The 19084-nt window shown below is 41.3% G+C and overlaps 1 protein-coding gene across 12 annotated transcripts in view; it reads left to right on the forward strand.

Moving 5' to 3' along the window:
- The first annotated feature begins 508 nt into the window (after nt 1-508).
- Lrch3 (leucine rich repeats and calponin homology domain containing 3) overlaps nt 509-19084 on the forward strand; it is a 99558-nt gene continuing 80982 nt past the window's right edge. For all 12 annotated transcript variants that reach the window (XM_060370254.1, XM_060370261.1, XM_060370258.1 and 9 more), the window contains exon 1: nt 509-784. In XM_060370254.1, coding sequence (XP_060226237.1) covers nt 523-784 — 262 coding nt within the window. In that variant the 5' untranslated portion in view covers nt 509-522. The remainder of the gene's footprint in view (nt 785-19084) is intronic.

Raw genomic sequence — 19084 nt, forward strand, 5'->3', positions numbered from 1 at the left:
GTGGTACAATCTGCATAAACAGCCATACTTTAGACGATGGTTTCCATCATTGTCATCTCTTTCATAAAAAGGAGAATCTAAAACTATTTCAACAAGGGACGTGGCAGGCGAATCTGCGCTATTTTTCCCTCTCAAGAACTAACAGTATACCCACAAATCTCACGTTAGATCTAGAGGTAGGGTGACAAGTTGAGAGACAATTTCTCGGGCGTAGCCCAGCGAGTCCCCTCTAACCGCCCAAGTTTGACAGCAACAGGGCTAAAGGAATCTTCGCTGCTTAATCCACCGCTCGAGGGAGGATGACAGGGTTGGAGCGCTGGGAAGGGTGGTCTGTGTGGCGCCCTTTTAGGGGGCCCGGAGGAGAGGGCCGTCAGCTCCCGCCGCTCTGCTTTCCCTGGAAAACCTCGGCGTGGGTGGGGCAGGCTCCCGGCCGCCGCTCCGGGGTCCGCGAGCCCCTTTCCCCGCCCACCCAGCGGTCCGGGCGGCGCATGCGCAGAGCCGGGCCGGAGAGTTGTCTGGGAAATGGCGGCCGCGGGCTTGGTAGCTGTGGCGGCGGCCGCGGAGTACCCCGGCCCGGTGGCGTCCGGAGCAAACCTCTCCGGTGCGAACTGTGGGCCGAGCCCCGGGGTGGGCCCCGGTCCTAGCCCGGGCTCGTGGAGCCGCTCGGTCGACCGAGCCCTGGAGGAGGCGGCGGTCACCGGGGCGCTGAGCCTGAGCGGCCGGAAACTGAGGGAGTTTCCCCGGGGAGCGGCCAACCACGACCTGACGGACACCACCCGGGCTGGTGAGCGGGCATCCCTGCCGCCCGGGACCTGTGGGGTGGGGAGGGCCCGCCGGCGGGGGGGATCGGCCCGGGGTAACAGGGACGGCTGGGACCGCGCAGCTCCCGGCCTGGCCGGACCCGGAGCCTGCGGCGCGGCGGCGTCTGCGAAGCCGGACGGAGGCGTCGACGGGTGATGCTCCTCGAGCGGCTCCTAGGAATCCCGCTGTCAGTGACCCCTGTGCGCTCCTGCCCACCCCGCCGTCTGCAGGCCCCTTCGGGCTGCGGATGCCAGCTTGACTTCGCCAAGAGCTGGGGAGGGTGGCAGGCACGTCCTTCCCTCGTAGTGCGGGTGGCGCTGGGGGCTGCCCGGTCCAAGGACCCGTGTCCGCGCTGGCCTTTCCCCTAGTGTGGGCGAGCGCGTGCGAGTGTGAGTGATGTGGGCTCCAGCGCTGTAACAGCTTCTTTCTCCGCCTCCGTTTGTTGCCTGGCCGAAAAGCGCTTGTGAAAATAGCCCATCTTCAGGTGCTCATTACTTTCGTCTTCCGCTCTTAGTGTCCTCCGAGAAAACGTGAAAAGAAGAAAAACTTAGTAAGATACTGTCTACCGCGACTGTATTTGTTTTTCCCTTTAAAAACATTGCTGCGCCTTATATTGTTTAAGACAGGAAAGAGAATGGGAATTAAGAATTACTTGGTTTCCTCCGCGGGAAACAATGTATGGTGACGGAGGTATTCAACATGGTAATACTGTGTTCCTCCTGTGTTTAAAATATAATTTCCCCAGGGGGAAGACTGAGAACCGGGTCCTTTTATTTTACGTAAATATGAGGGGAGTGGCCCCTTACGAAGTTGTTTAAATATTTTGTGTGTACTTAGTGAATGTTCGGTGTACATGGTGTTGTCGTCCTCATTCTGCTTAATTTTAAAAATCTTAAGAGTTCGTACTTTCTTAAGCTTGTGTAGTCATCAAAGACGGGTCATTATCACATATAATTCACTCACGTTGGAAAAAAGAAATAGAACTGGCCTGGTAAGACCAGGCCCTCTCTGTCAAGCCCAACAGGCAATCCAAGTTTGATTCCCCAGAACCTAGATAGTAGAAGACGAGAACTGACTCTTTTAAGTTTGCTGCCTTACAAGACATACACACACACACACACACACACACACACACGCAAACACATGACAGCTCTAAATATATATATTTTTTAATTGAAAGCAAAGATGTTAAGTTACCCCCAGAAACTCTTATTTCCAAAGAAACTTTTTCTCCGCTTCCTGAAGTTTATTTTGGGGAGGCAATTTTTGCATATGATTTATATTTCTTTACTTAATAGCACTGAAGTCAAAACTTGCTAATGTCAACATAAACAGTTAGTCACTTGGATTTTGTATGTGTGTTGGTGGCCTCTTGTGAACTTGTCATTCATCCCCTTCCTGCTTTCTTGATTCTGCTCCAGAGAGGGCTGATTGGTGGGGTGATATTCATATTGAGGTGAGTCATTTCGGTATTGCTACACTAAGCCTGAAGGTAAAGAAAAGACAATTACAGCAGTCTATCTAGCTTATTATCTTATCTGCTCTTAAGTAAATCTAGGAGCAGAATTTGAGCCATCAAGAAATAAAAGTTTTACTGACAAAACCAGACATTTATGAAGAATAATGTTTACTCTTAAGAAAAGCTTTCCTTTTTGAGCTCTGATTTTTTTATGTTTGTTATTACTCATACTTTAATGTCACTGTATTAAATCAAAGGTTTTGTTATTGTTGTCGATTGACATTTTATTTGGTCAAAAGTATAAAAAAAGAGATTAAAAGATCACAAGGTATTTTATAACCTGTTAAACCAGATTGATTTTTAACTCTGGCAGCCCTTAGTAATTAGGACAAAAATAGTTTTAAACAGGCAATCTAATGCCAGTGATGTAGTTATTGAGTGTTCATTATTTGTTAGTCATCCTTAGATGTTTAGAACATATTGCCTTGATAAGTACACATAACATGGATTAAATATGATTACACTCATTTTCATAGGAAAATAACTAAGACACTCCGACTACTGGTAGACTTTTAGTTCACTCTCTTTTCTCCAGTTTATATCAAGCAGCTTCTCCATGTGCAGTGAGGCATCGTTTTTCTTCTTGTTGCAGATAGTGAAAGCAATGCTTATGTATGTTTAATAATGTGCTCAAAAACCTGTAGCTAAAGGACAAAGAAAGATGATGTTCCTTAGGAACAGAACTCCAAACCCCATTCTTCTTTTTTTGCAGTTACTTGATGAATCCAGACTTGCTACTCTTTAAATGGTGTGTGTGTGTGTGTGTGTGTGTGTGTGTGTGTTTCTAGTGTGGGTATGTGCATATGAATGCAGGTGCTAAGGAGACTAGTCAGAAGAGGGCATCAGTTCCCCTGGAGCTGGAGCCACCTGTTATAGGTGCTGGGCATCAGTTCAGGTCCTCTGCAAGAGCACTATGCATGCTTAACAACTGAACCATCTCTGAAGCCTGAATTCAGACTTAGGAGAGTGAAAATATTTTGTCTAGGGTGGTACTATAGAAGATTTAAAACCATGTAAAGTCGTATCAAGTTAGCTCCTAGGTTATTCTTTCATTAAGTATGGAATGTCCATGGTAGAAAGCAACAGCTTTCCAGGAAACATCCTGGAAAGAAACAGCACTTACTCCCCATACCATTTACAACTGGACATAATTAAGCTCTTCAGGAAATCTTCCTTGGGTTGTTCCCCCAGTTTGTTTAAAAAGGTAGAGATACTGCTGGGCATAAAAGCAGACACCTTTAATCCTACACTCGGGAGGCAGAGGCAGGCAGAACTCTGTGAGGTAGAGACCAGCCTGGTCTGCGGAGTGAGACCCTGTTGAGTGTGGTGGTGGAGAGGTGTAGATTTTTTTAATTTTTATTTTGTGGTAGTAGGGATTAAACCTAGAGAATTATGCAAACTGAGGAAGTGACAGAATGATTTTTTTTTTTTTTTAAGAAAAACAAATGCCTATTTTGGAGTAGATGACTTAATCCAGTGGACTAGATTTTAAAAAGACATTGCAGGAGAATTCTTGGAGCAGGAAAGTTACAGCTTGGGTTTGGGTTGGCAAAAATGAGAAGAAAAGCCATTCTGGGCAGTGGTAGACAGTATGCAGAAACTTTTAAGACTTTGGGGGTTATCTTTTCAAGACCATTATCTAATCCCTTCTATTTCATAACAGCACCTCAGTTTTCCTAATGAGCCACCCTGAGAGGTCACCCACTCTGAATACAGTATACATGTGACTCAGGCCTGAAATGGCCAGTCACAGTACATTGCCCTGGCCACAGAGGTTGTCCCTAAGTAAGCACATTTGCCAGCAGCACATACTAGTATTTTCTACATTATTCTGCTAGTATACTTTTACATTATTTTCTCGTTAACTGTCGAGAAAGAGGCATGCTTCAGGCCCAAAGTTGCAGAGAAAATAAAATATGAGCCTGGAGCTTGTCAGTTAGCAGAAAGTAGAGCCAAAAGATGGAAAGAGAGGTACAGAGTTTCGTGGGCAGCATTTGAGCTATAGGCTCGATAGCCACATCTGAAGTAAGTGCTGTGCCTGGACCTTCAAATTATGTGACTGTTTATTTATTTATAGTTTCCCCTTTCTGCTTAATTTTAGTAGAATTTATTTACATAAAATCCTTATTAAGAGATTGAAACTGCTCTTATTGTGGTAGTGAGGACAATTTGGTAGAATGAATGATTGGCCAAGAGAATATAAAAACTACTGTCCACTTATGTGGACGAGAGACCAAACATAGAGTTGGAGAGAGGTCAAATCATACAGTATTTATTGGCTAAGGGACTTTAACATTTTAGATATACAAAGAGGACCTGCCTGGAAAGAGCATGAGGGATCTCATGGGAAAACATGTGTTTGTAAAAATTATTTGAAGGGGCTGAGAGAAAGACTTTTATGTATTGGGCATTTGCAGGATGTTATAGGAGAGATAAAATGAAGGAAGCTTCATAAGTGTTTATGAATCTAGTAATGTGTCTTGGTGGCTATAGAAATAACAATCTATGCAAGCATGAAAAACATGATGGGGATGAAAAGTGTAAAAGTGCTAGTTGGATTTATTTAAAAGTAAAAACAGAGGCGCTGTTGATGCTGTAGGGCTGGAAAGGTAACACTATTGCTAGTAGCAGGGCTTGGCACTCACTGAGTCGGTCATTGCTGTCTGTGTTAGGGTGACAAAATACCAGTGATTGTCAGCTTAGGAGGAAATGGAGCTGGTGCTTTGTCAAGGACTGTGCTTGCTTCCCAGCACTCACATCAGACAGTGCACAGCTGCCTGGAACGCCAGCTCCAGCTCTGAAACCTCTGGCCTCCTAAGGTACGTGTACGTAAGTGCACATATACCCACCTCTCACATACACATAATTAAAAGCAATTTTATAAAAAATCATGTTTTTAGAGGAGGAGGAAAAGGCTGTTTGGCTCACGGCTTCAGAAGTTTTAGTCCCTGGTCACTTTACCAAGTTACCAAAAGCAGAGAAGGTGTGCTAATTTTGTGATGGCCTGGAAAACAGAGAACCAGGAAGAAGCTGGGCTCCTGCATCCTCTTCAAGAACAAAACTCCAGTGACCTAACTTCCTAACAGTTCCACCATTTTCCAGTAACATTACAGGCTAGGGCCAAGCTTTCCACAGTTACACATTTTAAGTGCAGACTGCAGCAAGCTTTTTTTATAATTCAAGAATTGTGCTAAAATACCTTGCAAAATACAACAATTATATGAATTGTAAGTACTAATTTATTTTTATCTCACTCCACACATCAGAAAATTGAGACTCGGGAGATGATAGATGATATAATGTAGTCAGGATTTCACAGCCAGAAAGCAACAACACTCAGATTCAAATTTATATATAGCCAGGCATGTTGGTATATGCTTATAATCCTAGCTTTTAGGAAGCTGAGGCAAGAGGATCAAGGAGTTGAGGCAGCCTGAATTATTTAGGAAGTTCACGGCTAGATAGTAAGACCCTTTCTCAAGAATAATCATATTCATATTATTTTAAAGCTTGTGTTTTTTATCACTAAGTCATATAAGTTTGAAACTGAAGATTTCTTTGGTTTGCCCAGTACCGTCATTGTTATCATGATTGGTAACACTGCTAGTTAATGATGTATACAGCCAAAAGAAATACAAACCTGGAGCTTTAGAATAAAATTGGGGCTAGAGCATGAATTCAAGAAAATGATAGTGAAAGTTCAGATGTTCAGGCTCTTCCTTCCCAGAATAGAAAAGTGAGTCTTGCTGGCCTTTGGAAATGGAGGAAGAATCAGCCTGAGGCGAAACAAAATTCCTTAACTAGGTCTGTTCCCAGGTTCATAGAATTGTAAAGCTTGGAGGAGCTTTAGTGCCATCTGAATTACCTTGTGGATGAGAAGCCTTCTCATCTAAATGATGTGCTTCAGACTGTAGAGTGAGATGGCCTGATAGATAGTATTTCACAGACAGCAAACATGAGTCAGAAGTTGTAAGAAATGTCTTCTGAATGAAAGACAGAAAACAAGAAACCAAGGCCTCAGAATTGGGAAAGAGCACATGGTATAGAGTGGATGGGGAGAGAAGAATTAGATTGCACACATGAAAAAGAAAATAAATGGACATGTAATGGGTGTACCAACATAATGTATCTTCAAAATCATAAGGATTGAGACTATAAGAAATGAATGTTTATTCCTGTAGAAGAAGAATGGATCCAGGCAGTGGAATATGCCTTTAGGGGGACAGAGGCATGTGGATCTCTGTGAGTTCTAGGCCAGCCTGGTCCACAAGGCAAGTTCCAGGACAGCCAAGGCTACACAGAGAAATCCTGTTTCGAAAAACACCAACACTAACGAAGAAGAGAAAGAGGAAGAGGCGGAGGAGAAGTAAAGAAGAGGTCGTAGTAGAATGGAGAGAGCTGAAATGCCATTTACATTTAACTTGTCAAGAGTGTAATCTGTAACCCACAAAAATGATGGCTTTGGCTTTCTAAGTCTTTGAAATATGTACTAGAGTGCTAGGTCTTAAGTGAAAATAATATGTTTTTTAATTAATCATGATATGTGTATATTCATAATTTTTTCAATGTGATAGTCACTAGCCATAGATGCTATTAAAATAAAAATTATTCTTCTATCTAGAGGCACATGCCTGTAATACTAGCACTTTGAAGGCTGAAGTAGTTTGAGGCCAGCTTAAGACCTTGTTTCAGTCAAGCAACTAATGAAGCAAGCAGGCAAGCAAGCTGGTTGTGTGCCTGTACTTCCAGCTACTCAAGAGGCTAAGGTGAGGAAATCCTCGTCCATAGGAATTTGAACCCGGTATCAAACAACAGTGAGCAACACAGTGAAATGTCCTAAAACATGTATCTATTTAAAATACAATATTTAGGCCAGTGAGATAGTTAAGTGGGCAAAGGTACCTAACCACCAAGCCTGACAGTTTTAATTTGATCCCCAGAACCTTTGTCATGGGAAGAAAGAACTGACTAACAGGTTGTCTTCTGGCTTCTACATGTGCACACACATGCACACACTCACAAATACAGATGCATACACACAAAATAAATATAAAATTTTAAATCTGAGCTTCACATTTTGGCCCACTGGTTAGATCTGGGTTTGTTTCTCAGCACACACATCTAGGCTCACAATCATCCATAACTCCAGTTCTAGGAGATCTAACACCCTCTTCTGACTTCCACTGGCACCAGCTACACGTGTGATACCCACACATACATGCAGGAAAAGCTCTTATACAGCTAAAATAACTTAAAAAGTTCAAGTGGAGTACTTGCCTAGCATGTGTTGGATACTATATTTTATATCCAAGATAGATGGGTGGGTGGGTGGGTGGATGGACGGGTGGATGGATGGTAGATGAATAATTGATTCTTGAAGTATTCTAACCACATTTCAGGTGCTCAGTAGATATATGTGTCATATTGTATAACAGACTGGACAGACCTTGTCTGTTATATTGAACTGCTCTGGTAGACCTTCTTTTTTCAAGACAGATTTTCTCTTTTGTAGCCCTGGCTGTTCTGAAACTCATTCTGTAAACTAGACCGTCCGTGAACTCACAAAGATCCACCTGCTTCTGCTTTCCCAAGTGCTGGGATTAAAGGAGTGCACTACCACCACCCAAAAACTGTTTTAGTCATTTAAAAAAAGTACCTTTTTATCATTACAGAAAAGTTTATTTGGCAGTGATATTGAGGCATAATGAATGGAACTGAAATTTTTCTGTATGTTTTGTATTCTCAATCATACTGTACCAGTTTTATTATATCCATAAAAATAGTAAGCCAGGATTGTGACAAACCTGTTTAGTAAAGGCTTAGGTGAGGGCAGAGACAAAGGGCTGGTGACAGCAAAGACGAACTCAGCTATAAACCACTCATAAGCATGTCAACAGAGAGGCCTGTGTGATTTTTTTTTTTTTCTTTGCTAAAAATATATTGAGCCTGGCACAGAGGCACACACCTGTAATCCCAGCACTCAGGGAGACAGAGGCAGGTGGATCTCTGCGTTCAAGGCCAGCCTGGTCTACAAAGAGAGACCAGGACAGCCAAGGCTACACAGAGAAACCCTGTCTCGTAAAACCAAAATAAATAAATAAATAAATAAATAGGTATAGGTAGGTAGGTAAATAAATAAATATGCTGGACTGGTGAGGTGGCTTAGAGGTAAAGTGTGTTCTTTGTGCAGGCCCACAGAACCCAAGTAAAAGCTGGGCGTAGTTGCTATAGCAACTGTAATCCCATCATACTGCTGTGAGGCAGTGGGAGGGGAAGACAGGAAGCTTGCAGACCAGCTAGCCCGTGTGAGCAGTGTAGCTGAGACCCTTCTCAAAGGAAGGCAAGGACTGACCCTTGAGGTTTTCCTCTGACCTCCACATCCTTGGGCCTTCGCACGCACGCAGACAAATATTGAAGAGTTGATGTCTTTGGCTCTAATAAAGACTCATCCTCATGCTTCTTCCTTTCTTTTCTGCCTCAGAAACACAAGCTGTATTATTGTATGGACACTGGAAAAGGGAGCTGGTGAGGTGAAAAGACTTGTTACTGACATCACACACATAAATACTTATGAAGGCTATGCTGGTGAAGAGAACTGTGGAGGTTTACTCTAAAGCTATTTAAAAATAAGATTTAAATTGAAGCTTCAGGGGGAAAATCCAGACTTTTCTACACTGGTATGACTTTTGAAACAGGAAGGTAAATAGTAGGATGGCGACCACAGAGTCAGTGTGAGACTGAGACAGTGCCAGCAGCATTCAGCCAGGGTTTCTTAAGGTCCAGTTTCTTCTACATCTATTTCTTTGTGAGGTAGAGTTATAGAAGATATACTCTTAAGTTATATAGCATCAGCTATCCTTTTCAGTTCATTTGTGAGGCAATTACTCCATTTGTGCTTGAGGAAAAAGTTTGGTGAATGAGATAATTCATGCAAAGGAATATTATTTTGAATTTCTAGGAAAGCCATTGGCATCAAATGTTATGCTACTAACTTTAGAATCACAACTAGGCCTAAAAATTGTGCCATCTTCTTACTTATTAGAATTTTTACATGTGTTGTGTGTGTGCCAGAACACGCATATGGAGATGAGACCAACCACCGTGTGGTTCCTAGAGATGGAACTCCTGGCATCAAGTGCCCTTACCTGCTGGGCCATCTTGCAGCCCTTCCTACTCATTTACAAACTCTTTCTGCTCCTCCAAAATTTAGGTTATTTGTTTGAAGGGAGTCTTAAACAAGTGTTTAAAATGGTTTCTTGAACTTACTTCCAGGCTGGTATAGTTCAGTTGGCAAAATGCTTATACGAGACACCTGGTTTAGTCCTCAGCACTGCATAAAACAGACGTGGTGGTGTGTAATCCTAGCACTCAGGAGGTAGAGGCAGGAGGATTAGAAGTTCAGAGCCACTCTTGGTTACATGGCGAGTTTGAGGCCAGCTACGTGAAACTGTGTGTGTGTGTGTGTGTGTGTTCATACACACATATACATATATACAGTATGTATGTATTATATGTATAATCTTAAGCTTATTTTTCCTACAAAAGCTATTGATAACAGATTCTTTTTACTTAAAACACATTTTAGAGAACAGTTTGCACATCATAAAGAGAAGCCACAATGTGAAAGAAGGCTTATTTCCAATAAATACAGATGGCATGTTAGAATATATATAGGATTTTTACAAATAAAAAGAGAGCCTGTAAGAACACTGAGGAAATGCTTGAGCTGACACTTTACCAAAGAGGAATTCCAAATGGCCAATAAATATGTGAGAAAGTGCTCAACCTCCTCAGTAGTCAGGGAATGGAAAACAGAACCACACTGAGGTGCCGCTTACAGAGCTGATGATACCACATGCCACAAAGAATGTGGCCAGTGGAGAAACTCGTGCATTCTTGATGGAAGTGGGAGTTGATGTTCTGAAAACAAACTTGATACTTTGAGAACAAGTTTGGCATTATCTAGCACAGATAAAGATACATATGCTCTGTGATCTAGAAAGCCTGCTCTGAGGTACATACTCCAGAGAAGCTTGTTTCATGTAACCCATATATATGTATGCATGTTTATATCACATAAGTGGACATAACAGTATTCCTATTTGACAACTCAGGTGCTCGTCAGTAAGAGATGAGTGAGTCAATTATGGTACATCTGCTCATGTGACTTCCTAGCAGTGAAAATGAATGAGCTGCAACTATGATCTGTTACATGAACCAGCCATGGAAATAATGCTGAACATGTAAAATTTGACACAGTATATGCAGTATAGATATATTTTTTAAGTTCAAAAGCAGGAACAATATATAAACATTAAAATTATAAAGAAAATCAAGAACCCGTTTACCTTAGAAATTCAGGAACTGGTTCCACAGGAAAAGTGAAAAGGAACCCAAGAAGGGTTGCATGGGCTAAGGTCAGAGTGGACTTCTGAAGCACTGCAATCAGGTTTGTCCAACTCATAGTAGTATGACTGCTGGGTCATAAAATACTTTTTGGTTTTTGAGATAGGGTTCTCTGTGTTGCCCTGGCTGTCCTGGAACCCGCTCTATAGACCAGGGTAGCCTGGAACTCACAGACATCCATCTGCCTCGGCCACCTGAGTGCTGGCATTACAGGAGTATGCCACCACTCCTGCCTTAAAGTAGTTTTGTTATAGTGTACAAGAATTACCTTTTCTCCACATCCTCATCAACACTTGTAATTTTTGGTCTTTTTAGTAGTAACCATTCTCATAGGTAAGGAGGTATTTTGTGGACTTTATTTTCTTTTTTTCTGGCACTTAGTGATATTGAACGCCTTTTCCATTTAATTATGTCTATTTAGCTTCTTTGTCCATTTAACTTTCTATTATATTTTATTAACTTTGTGTGGGGTATGCACAGGCCACTGTGTGCATGCTACACGTGTACATGGGGGGCACTGGGCAGTCTGCAGGAGTACCATGCGGGCCCCAAGGATTGAACTCCAGTTGTCAGGTTTCGTAGCAACAGCTTTTACCAGACAAGCCATCTTGCCTTCTGTCTTTGTCGATCCTTAATCAGGTCATGTTTTTTTGGTATGGAGTTAGATATTTTTCCCTGGAGTTGTTTGAATTCTGTTTGCATTTGGGACCATTTGCTGACTCTGCCTTTTCTGTAAAGGTCATTTCCAAAAACATTCCCAAGACAAATGTCATGGAGTCCTTCCTCTGTGTTTGTTTGTTTGTTGTTTTGTTTAAATCTTTTGGGGTAAATAAAAATTTAAAACAATTTTATTGGATTGCCTAAAAAAAAAAATCTTTTGGGGTTTTATTGTTGTGGTTCTTTTGAGACAGGGTCGCACTGTTCCTGGCTGTCCTGGAACTCATTATGTAGACCAGGCTGGTCTTCCAACGTACAGAGATCCACCTGCTCTGCCGGGATTACAGGTGTGGAGTGTGAAGTACAGCCAGCTTCCCCTGTTTTATTCTAGATGTTCTGTAGTTTTAGGTCTTATATTTAGGTTTTAAATCCCATTCGTAGTTGAATTTCTATATAGTAAAAGAGCCCAGTTTTCATTTTTTGATATTATTTTATATTTATGCATGTCTTGCCTGTGTGTATGTGTGTGCGCCATGGGTGCTTGGTTTCCAGGGTGGTCAGAAGAGGTAATCTAATCTGCTGGAACTAGAGTGACAGATGGTTGTGAGCTGCCACGTGAATGCTGGGAACTCAATTCTGATTCTCTGCAAGCGCAGCCAGTCCTCTCAATGGCTGGGTCATCTCTCCAGCATGATTTCAGTCTCTGCACAGGGACAGACTGTTTACTAAAAGGCTGCTCTTTCTATTGTGATTCTTGGTAGTGTCCTCGAGAGTCTTTTGACCAAAAATATTTGAGTTTATTTCTGGGCTCTATTCTTTCCCACCTCATGTGTATTTTCATGCTGTTGCCATTCTGTTCTGAATACGACAGCCTGACAGGTTTTGGAATCAGTATGACTTTGTTCCTTTTGCTCTTAAAGGGCTTTGTGGTCACATAAACATTTTAGGACTGTTTTTCTGGTGGTAGAGATGGAACCCAGGGGGTTTTGTTTGGTTTTGTTGATATAGACAGAGCCTTACTGTGCTGCCTAAGCTATGATCAGGAGACCCTCTGCCATGTCCATAGCACCAGTGTCCAACTAATTTTAGGATTGTTTCTGTGAAAATTGCCATGTTAAAAAAGAAGAAAAAGTGTCATTTTGCCAGGGATTTCTTTGAATCTGAGAACACCTTTAAGTGATATGGACATTTTAATAATAGTAATAATTCCTCTAAGCCATGAACATGGGCTGTATCTGTACGTATCCTTCAATTTCTTTTATCAGTACTATACAGGTTTTGGAGTACAACTTTTTCCTTGGTTAAATTTAACTTGTTTGAACTATTCCTGAATTCTAGGCGTAAATCTCACTTGATTGTTTGAATGATCATTTTACTATATTGTTGAATTGAGCTTGTTACTGTTTTGTTGAGGGTTTTTTGTATTTACAACAATCAGGGTTATTATCCTATGCTTTTGTTCTCTTATGCCTTTATATGGCTTTGGTAAGATAGTCCTGGCTTTGTAAAGTGAGCTGAGAACCATTCATATTCAACCTGTGGAAAGAGTTTGAGAAAGATTATTTTTGTTTTTGGATCTTTCAAACAAGGTGTCACTATATAGCCTTGGCTATCCTTGAATTCGGTATGAAGACCAGGCTAGTGAGATCTGCGTGCATCTGCTCCCCAAGTACTGGGATTAAAGCCACCACACCTGACAGATTAATACTCCTTAAAGATTTATTTTTATTACTTTACTTATGTGGGGCCCGTATGTGCACATAGGTGCAGGTGCCTGTGGAGCTGGTAAAGTAGTTCCTGTCTTTTGGAAGAGCAAGCAATGCTTGTTCTTAACCCATGAGCCATGTCCTTAGCCCAGACAGTGTGCTTTAATGTAGTGAGATTATTTGGTGAGAGACTTTTTGTTACTGGGTCATTCTCTTTACTCTTTATTCATCTGTTCAAAATCTGTTTCTTTATGATTTGTATTTGATGAATTATATTTTCCTAGGAAATATAGCCATTCCTTAGAAAACAAACTGGTAGATGGGAAAATGAGATGGTTCTTAGCTTTGGAAATAATGATAGCTGGCTCTCTCTCTCTCTCTCTCTCTCTCTCTTTCTCTTTCTGAGACAGGGAAGCCCTAACTGTCCTGGATCTCATTCTGTAGACTAGGCTGGCCTCAAAGTCACAGAGGGATCTACCTCTGCTTCCCAAGTGCTGGGACTAAACTGACTAATTTGTTACTGGTTTAGTGTAGAATTTAATCAGAACATCCTTAAGGACACTACTAATAATTTTACATCTTTTTGCTGTAAAACAGATACTCAGACTTTTTGTAATTGATGTCATAGACATTAGTCAGTACCCCAGATAAAACCAGTAGCAATATAACAGTTTCTGAGTCTGGCAAAATTATAAGATCATTACAAAATAATGTTGGGTTTCTGTGTTTATCTGGTATATGTAATTTGATAATTGTGCACGTTTCATTTAGTTTAAGAGAATCCTAACAACATGGTGATTTTTAATTTTGTTTTTCTGAGCTAGGGTATTATAGACCTCAGGCTGGCCTCAAACTCTTTATGTTGCCTCAGATGTCTTTGAATTTCTGATCTTCCTTCCTCCTCCTAAGTACTAGGGTTATAAGCATATTCTTTCTTTTCTTCTTTCTATGTAATAAATTAGTTTCATTTAGTTTAACTTACCTCACAGTATAGCCCAGGTTGTCCTAGGTTCACTGTGTAAGCAGGCTGCTGCCAACTAATGGCCACTTCATTATCAAATGAAGACCTGTAGCCTGTTGGTTCTCAGAGTTGAGTGCATGAAATCACCCATGTCAGTTTTAAAACAATGTACAGTCCCAGAAGGTGACCCCTAGAGAGTCTGAGTCAGACTGGGGGTAGTGTTTTAAAACTGCTTGTAAGACAAGCATCCTAATGGTTCGAGGTGCAGAAGATGGACCAGGATGGACAAGAACCATCTCTCTCTCTGGCTCTCTCTTTAAGATTTATTTATTTATTTATCATTTATACAATATCCTGCCTGCATGCCAGAAGAAGGTGCCAGACCTCATTATAGATAGTTTTAAGCCACCATGTGGTTGCTGGGAATTGAACTCAGGACCTTTGGAAGAACAGCCAGTGCTCTTAACCTCTGAGCCATCTCTCCAGACCAAGAACCATCTCTTGAGAAAGAATTCCTAAGGCTTTATTGTTTAAAATTTTAAAACTTACATTTTTGATAAATTAAAACAAGGTAGGATAGTTTTTTTTATGACTTTAAAAGTCTGCTTCTTTTTCACATGAAATGATTATTAATGTCATTCTGTCTGGCTCTAGTTGCCATGTGAGATGGTATAAAATGAGGCTCCAAAAGTCATTATTCTTTTGTTCACCAAAAGGAACCGAGGCTCTTTAAGGATAACAGTGTCTCATTTAGAGGACATGTGAAGCAGAATGGACAAAGAAAAGGTTTTATTCTTGGCCTACATCTTCTCTGGTTTTCAGGAGCACTGTTGGGGAAGCAGGCCTGTCAAATGATGTAGGCAGTGACACATGAATATGGGCCATAGCAGGTATAATCATTTTCAAATATCTATAGAACTAGGATAGGAATACGAGATAAAGCTGTGATCATAATGTGAGAATATCTTATGAAAACCTTTATTACGTGTTTAGAAGGAAATCTAGATGTGGTGGTGTATGCCTGTGATCCACCTGAGAGGTAGAGGCAGGAGGATCAGCTCAAGGTTATCCTTAACTGTACAGCAAGTTCAAGGCCAGCCTTAGCTATGTAAGACCCCATCCGAAACAAACAAACAAACAAAGAAAAGGAATAAAAATTTGAGGAACTGACAGATTAGGATAGGGAATATAAACTCGGAAAGCAGGCCCCATCTCTTAACAATATAATTGTTTTTAACCTTGTCTTTAATAGTCCATTTTCTATTGCTGCAATGAAATACCTCAGGAAGAGTAATGTATAAAGAAAAGAGCTTTATTTAACTCATCATGTTGATGGTCTGAGAGTATATTATCTACTTCTGCTTAGCTCTAGTCAGGGCCTTATGGTGATGGCATTACAGTGGCGCATGCAGAAGAGGTCACATGACAAGACAGGATGATGGAGAGCAGAGAAGGACTAGTGCTGCCCCTTTATAGTAGCTCACTCTGAGAGGAGCAAACCAGGGTGCCACAAGAGCTACTTTAATACCTTCCGAACACAGTGCCCCCTAACCTTGCAGTAAGCCCAACTCTTAAAGGTTCCACCATGCTCCATTGCTACTCTAGGGACCAGCGTTCCAACACATGAACCTACTGCAGGCACACTCGAACCTGGTGACATTGTAGCATATAAGCATAATATAGATGCCTAGCCTATAATTCCTACCCATCTTAAGTCAGATTTAGTAAGAGCCTCTGTGAAGAAAGATGATTTAATGATAGGATCTATGCTAGCCAGGGTTCTCTAGAGGAAGAGAACCAGTTGAATGCATATGTAATTATGCAGGGGATTTATTACACCGCCTTACACAATTGGAGATTGGAGACTCCCACTGTGTCCATCTTCAAGCTTGAGAGGAAAGGAAGGCAGTAAATAGATGCTCACTCTAAGAAGCTAGAGACCTCAGCATAAGAGGGGCACCCTAGGGAGTCAGTGGTGTGAGTGCAGTGTGATGTCCCCTCTCAAAGCAGTGGCAGCAGCAGAAGTTTGTACCCACCCGAGAAAAATCGACCTTGCCTCCAGGTAACTTCTGTCTTCTACAACATGTTCTTCCCAAGCTCCCATCCCACCAGACAGTGCAGTTGACATTAATAAATGGATCTTCTCCTATAATTTGCTGATTCACACAAATAGCCTGACAGATAACACCTTGATGTACGTTGGCAGTTTTTCTAGGCATCTCTCAATCTGGTCAAGCTGACAACATGACAGTATCTTATTAGATGGTACCCTCATATGATCCCTGGTTTTGACGAGGATAACAGAGACGTATCCTTGGTTTTTGGCATCATCATCATTATTACTATTGAAACTGAGTTTCATGTAGCATAGACTAGCTTTGAATTCTTGATCTTCATACCTCTGTCTCTCGGGTAATGGGGCTTCCGTGGGTACATCACCACACCCTGCTTCTTATTTGTAGTTTTTAAGCAGGGTCTCAGTTTCATTGTGTGTCCCATACTGGTGCAGAACTTACCATGTAGTCCAGACTAACCTAGAACCTGTGGTCCTCCTGTTTCTGCTCTGCAGTGCTGGAATTACAAGGCTCGCACCACAACCTTTGGCTGTACATTTAAAAATCATGTAGAGGATAGTGATTTGGACCCAATAGTTAGACTAGTTTTGCATTGACATTGAGTTCAAAGAAATTGAAGTTTGACTTTCAATAACATTAACCTCAAATAGCACTCTCATCTGTGCAATGTCTGCGGGATTTTTATGGTGGTATGGTTTGAGACTATAGCCATATGGAACAAAGTAACAAAGGTGCCATTATTTTTATGTGTTTGGCATTTTTCATTTCTTTTTTTTCTTGCAGTTTGTGTTTTTTTGAAATAGAGTCTTCTGTGTCCCCTCATTGTCCTAAAATTCACGATAGAATCCAGGTTGGCCTCATCCTTATGCCTCTTTATAGCCACCCTTATGCCTCTGCCTCCTACTTTTCCTTTCTTTTTTCTATTCTAGAATCTAGTATATCCTAAGCACTTGCTCTTCTGCTGAGCTATGACTTCTGAGTGGTATTGTATTTTCCCAGAATGCTTTGTTGAAAGCATTTATTTTTCTTGTTGCATTATTTAATTTCCTCCTAAATGATACTTTTAAATTTTACCGTGGCTTTTGTTGTTGTTGCTATTTTAAGGGTTCTCTATTAATTTTTTTACATACATTGACTTTTTGAGGAGGTGGGGGTGAGGTGTGTGTCTGTATAGACTTAGTTCTCTTCTACCATGTGGGTCCTGGGGATTGAACTCAGGTCCTCTAGTTTTGTGGTAAGTGTCATCTCACTGGCCCTGAGGATTTTCTTTTTAAAGATGTAGGTAACGTCTTTATTTTAGTTGTTTTTAGGCTTCCTGTTAATTAAAGCAGCTATCAGATAGTGATTTCATCTTGCAGCAGTATCGCCATGATCATAGATTGTTGTCAGTGTGAGGGTGTGCTGACAGCTCCTCAGTCTCCTGCTTCTGGACATTATTGCTTTGTAGACATTCTCTTAGTAAATCAACCATCTTAAAAGACAGCCTTATTTCTTTTTCACAGCTATGCTTTCCACATATCCAATGAGTGGGTTGCTGAAAAAATGTATGTGGGCTGATAAAATTTTGGTGCATATTTCCAAAACTGGGCTGTGAAAAAAAATGTTATAAGGAAATTTATCTAGAGAAATGGAAAATAAAACTCAGAACTACACCTGAATTTATCTCCCACAACTAACATAACTTAGGCTCTAAGTTTGGTTTGGGTGAACTGTTCTGGACTGTGACAATCTATATTTGAAGAACATCTATGACACCAAAGATGAAGCAATATATAACAAAAGGGAACTCTGAGAAGATTAGTAGTGTGACAACAAAACAAAACAAAAAAATCCAAAAGCTTAGAATTGATGTTCTTTCCCTGACTTTTTTTAAAGGCAGTGTCTCGTAAAGTCCAGTCTGGCTTCTGGCCTGCTGTGTAGTTTGAGTGTTTCCCTCAAGCTCTGGTCTTCTTGCCTTTGCCCCCAGCGTCGGGGTAATAGAGCCTTGTGCCTGCTAGGCTAGGACTCAACCAGCTGTGCTGCACCCAGTCCTGCTTGGTTTTGAGCTAGTTTCTTGTGGCTTAGGCTGGTCTCTAACTTGCTATTTCTTAGAGGATGACCTTGAATTCTTTCCTGAGTGCTCTACCTGCTGAGTGCTGGAATTACTGGGGTAATTCCTGGCTTTTAAAGGCAGAGCCAGGAGAAACTAGATTCTGGTTGTTTAAACCACCATGTGTAGTATTTATTATAGCAGCCCTGGCAAGCTGATACACTCTGTTCTTTCTTACTGTTTTATGGTTTGTTCTTTTTTGCTTCCTTTCTGTTTAGAGAACTGCTTTTAGTCATCCTTTTAGATTAGCTCTGATGACCACAGGTTCTTTTAGCTTATCTTCATCTGAAGATGCCTTGATTTTCCTCTTCCATTCTTTATTTGTTTAAAGATTTGTTTATTTATTATGTATACATTGTTTTGCCTGTATGTGTGCCTGCAGACCAGAAGAGGACACCAGATCTCATTAGATGGTTGTGAGCCACCATGTGGTTGCTGGGAATTGACCTCAGGACCTCTGGAAGAGCAGACAGTGCTCTTAACCTCTAAGCCATCTCTCCAGCCCCCCTCTTCCATTCTTAAAGGGTGTTTTTTATAGATACAATTCTGGGTGAGCAGTTGTTTTCTTTCAGCATCTCAAAGATGTCCCACTTTCTTTGTTCATCGTTTTTCACAGTGTGATGTTTACTGTCATTTCTGTTCTTTCTCATTGTTTACAAGATTTTTTCTTTATCTTCGGCTTTCAGAAGTATTAGATACAACATGGGGGGGTGGGTGCAGTTCTCTGTGTATCGGCCCTGGCTATCCTGGAACTCACTGTGTAGACCAGGTTGGCCTCAAACTCAGAGATCCAACTGCTTCTGCTTTCTACCTCAAGTTTTTCATAGGAATGGCATAGTGGTTGAAAAAAATGAAATATGTAAGCCTACA

This window comes from Meriones unguiculatus, chromosome 17, assembly GCF_030254825.1.
Source record: "Meriones unguiculatus strain TT.TT164.6M chromosome 17, Bangor_MerUng_6.1, whole genome shotgun sequence".
Classification (NCBI taxonomy): domain Eukaryota; kingdom Metazoa; phylum Chordata; class Mammalia; order Rodentia; family Muridae; genus Meriones; species Meriones unguiculatus.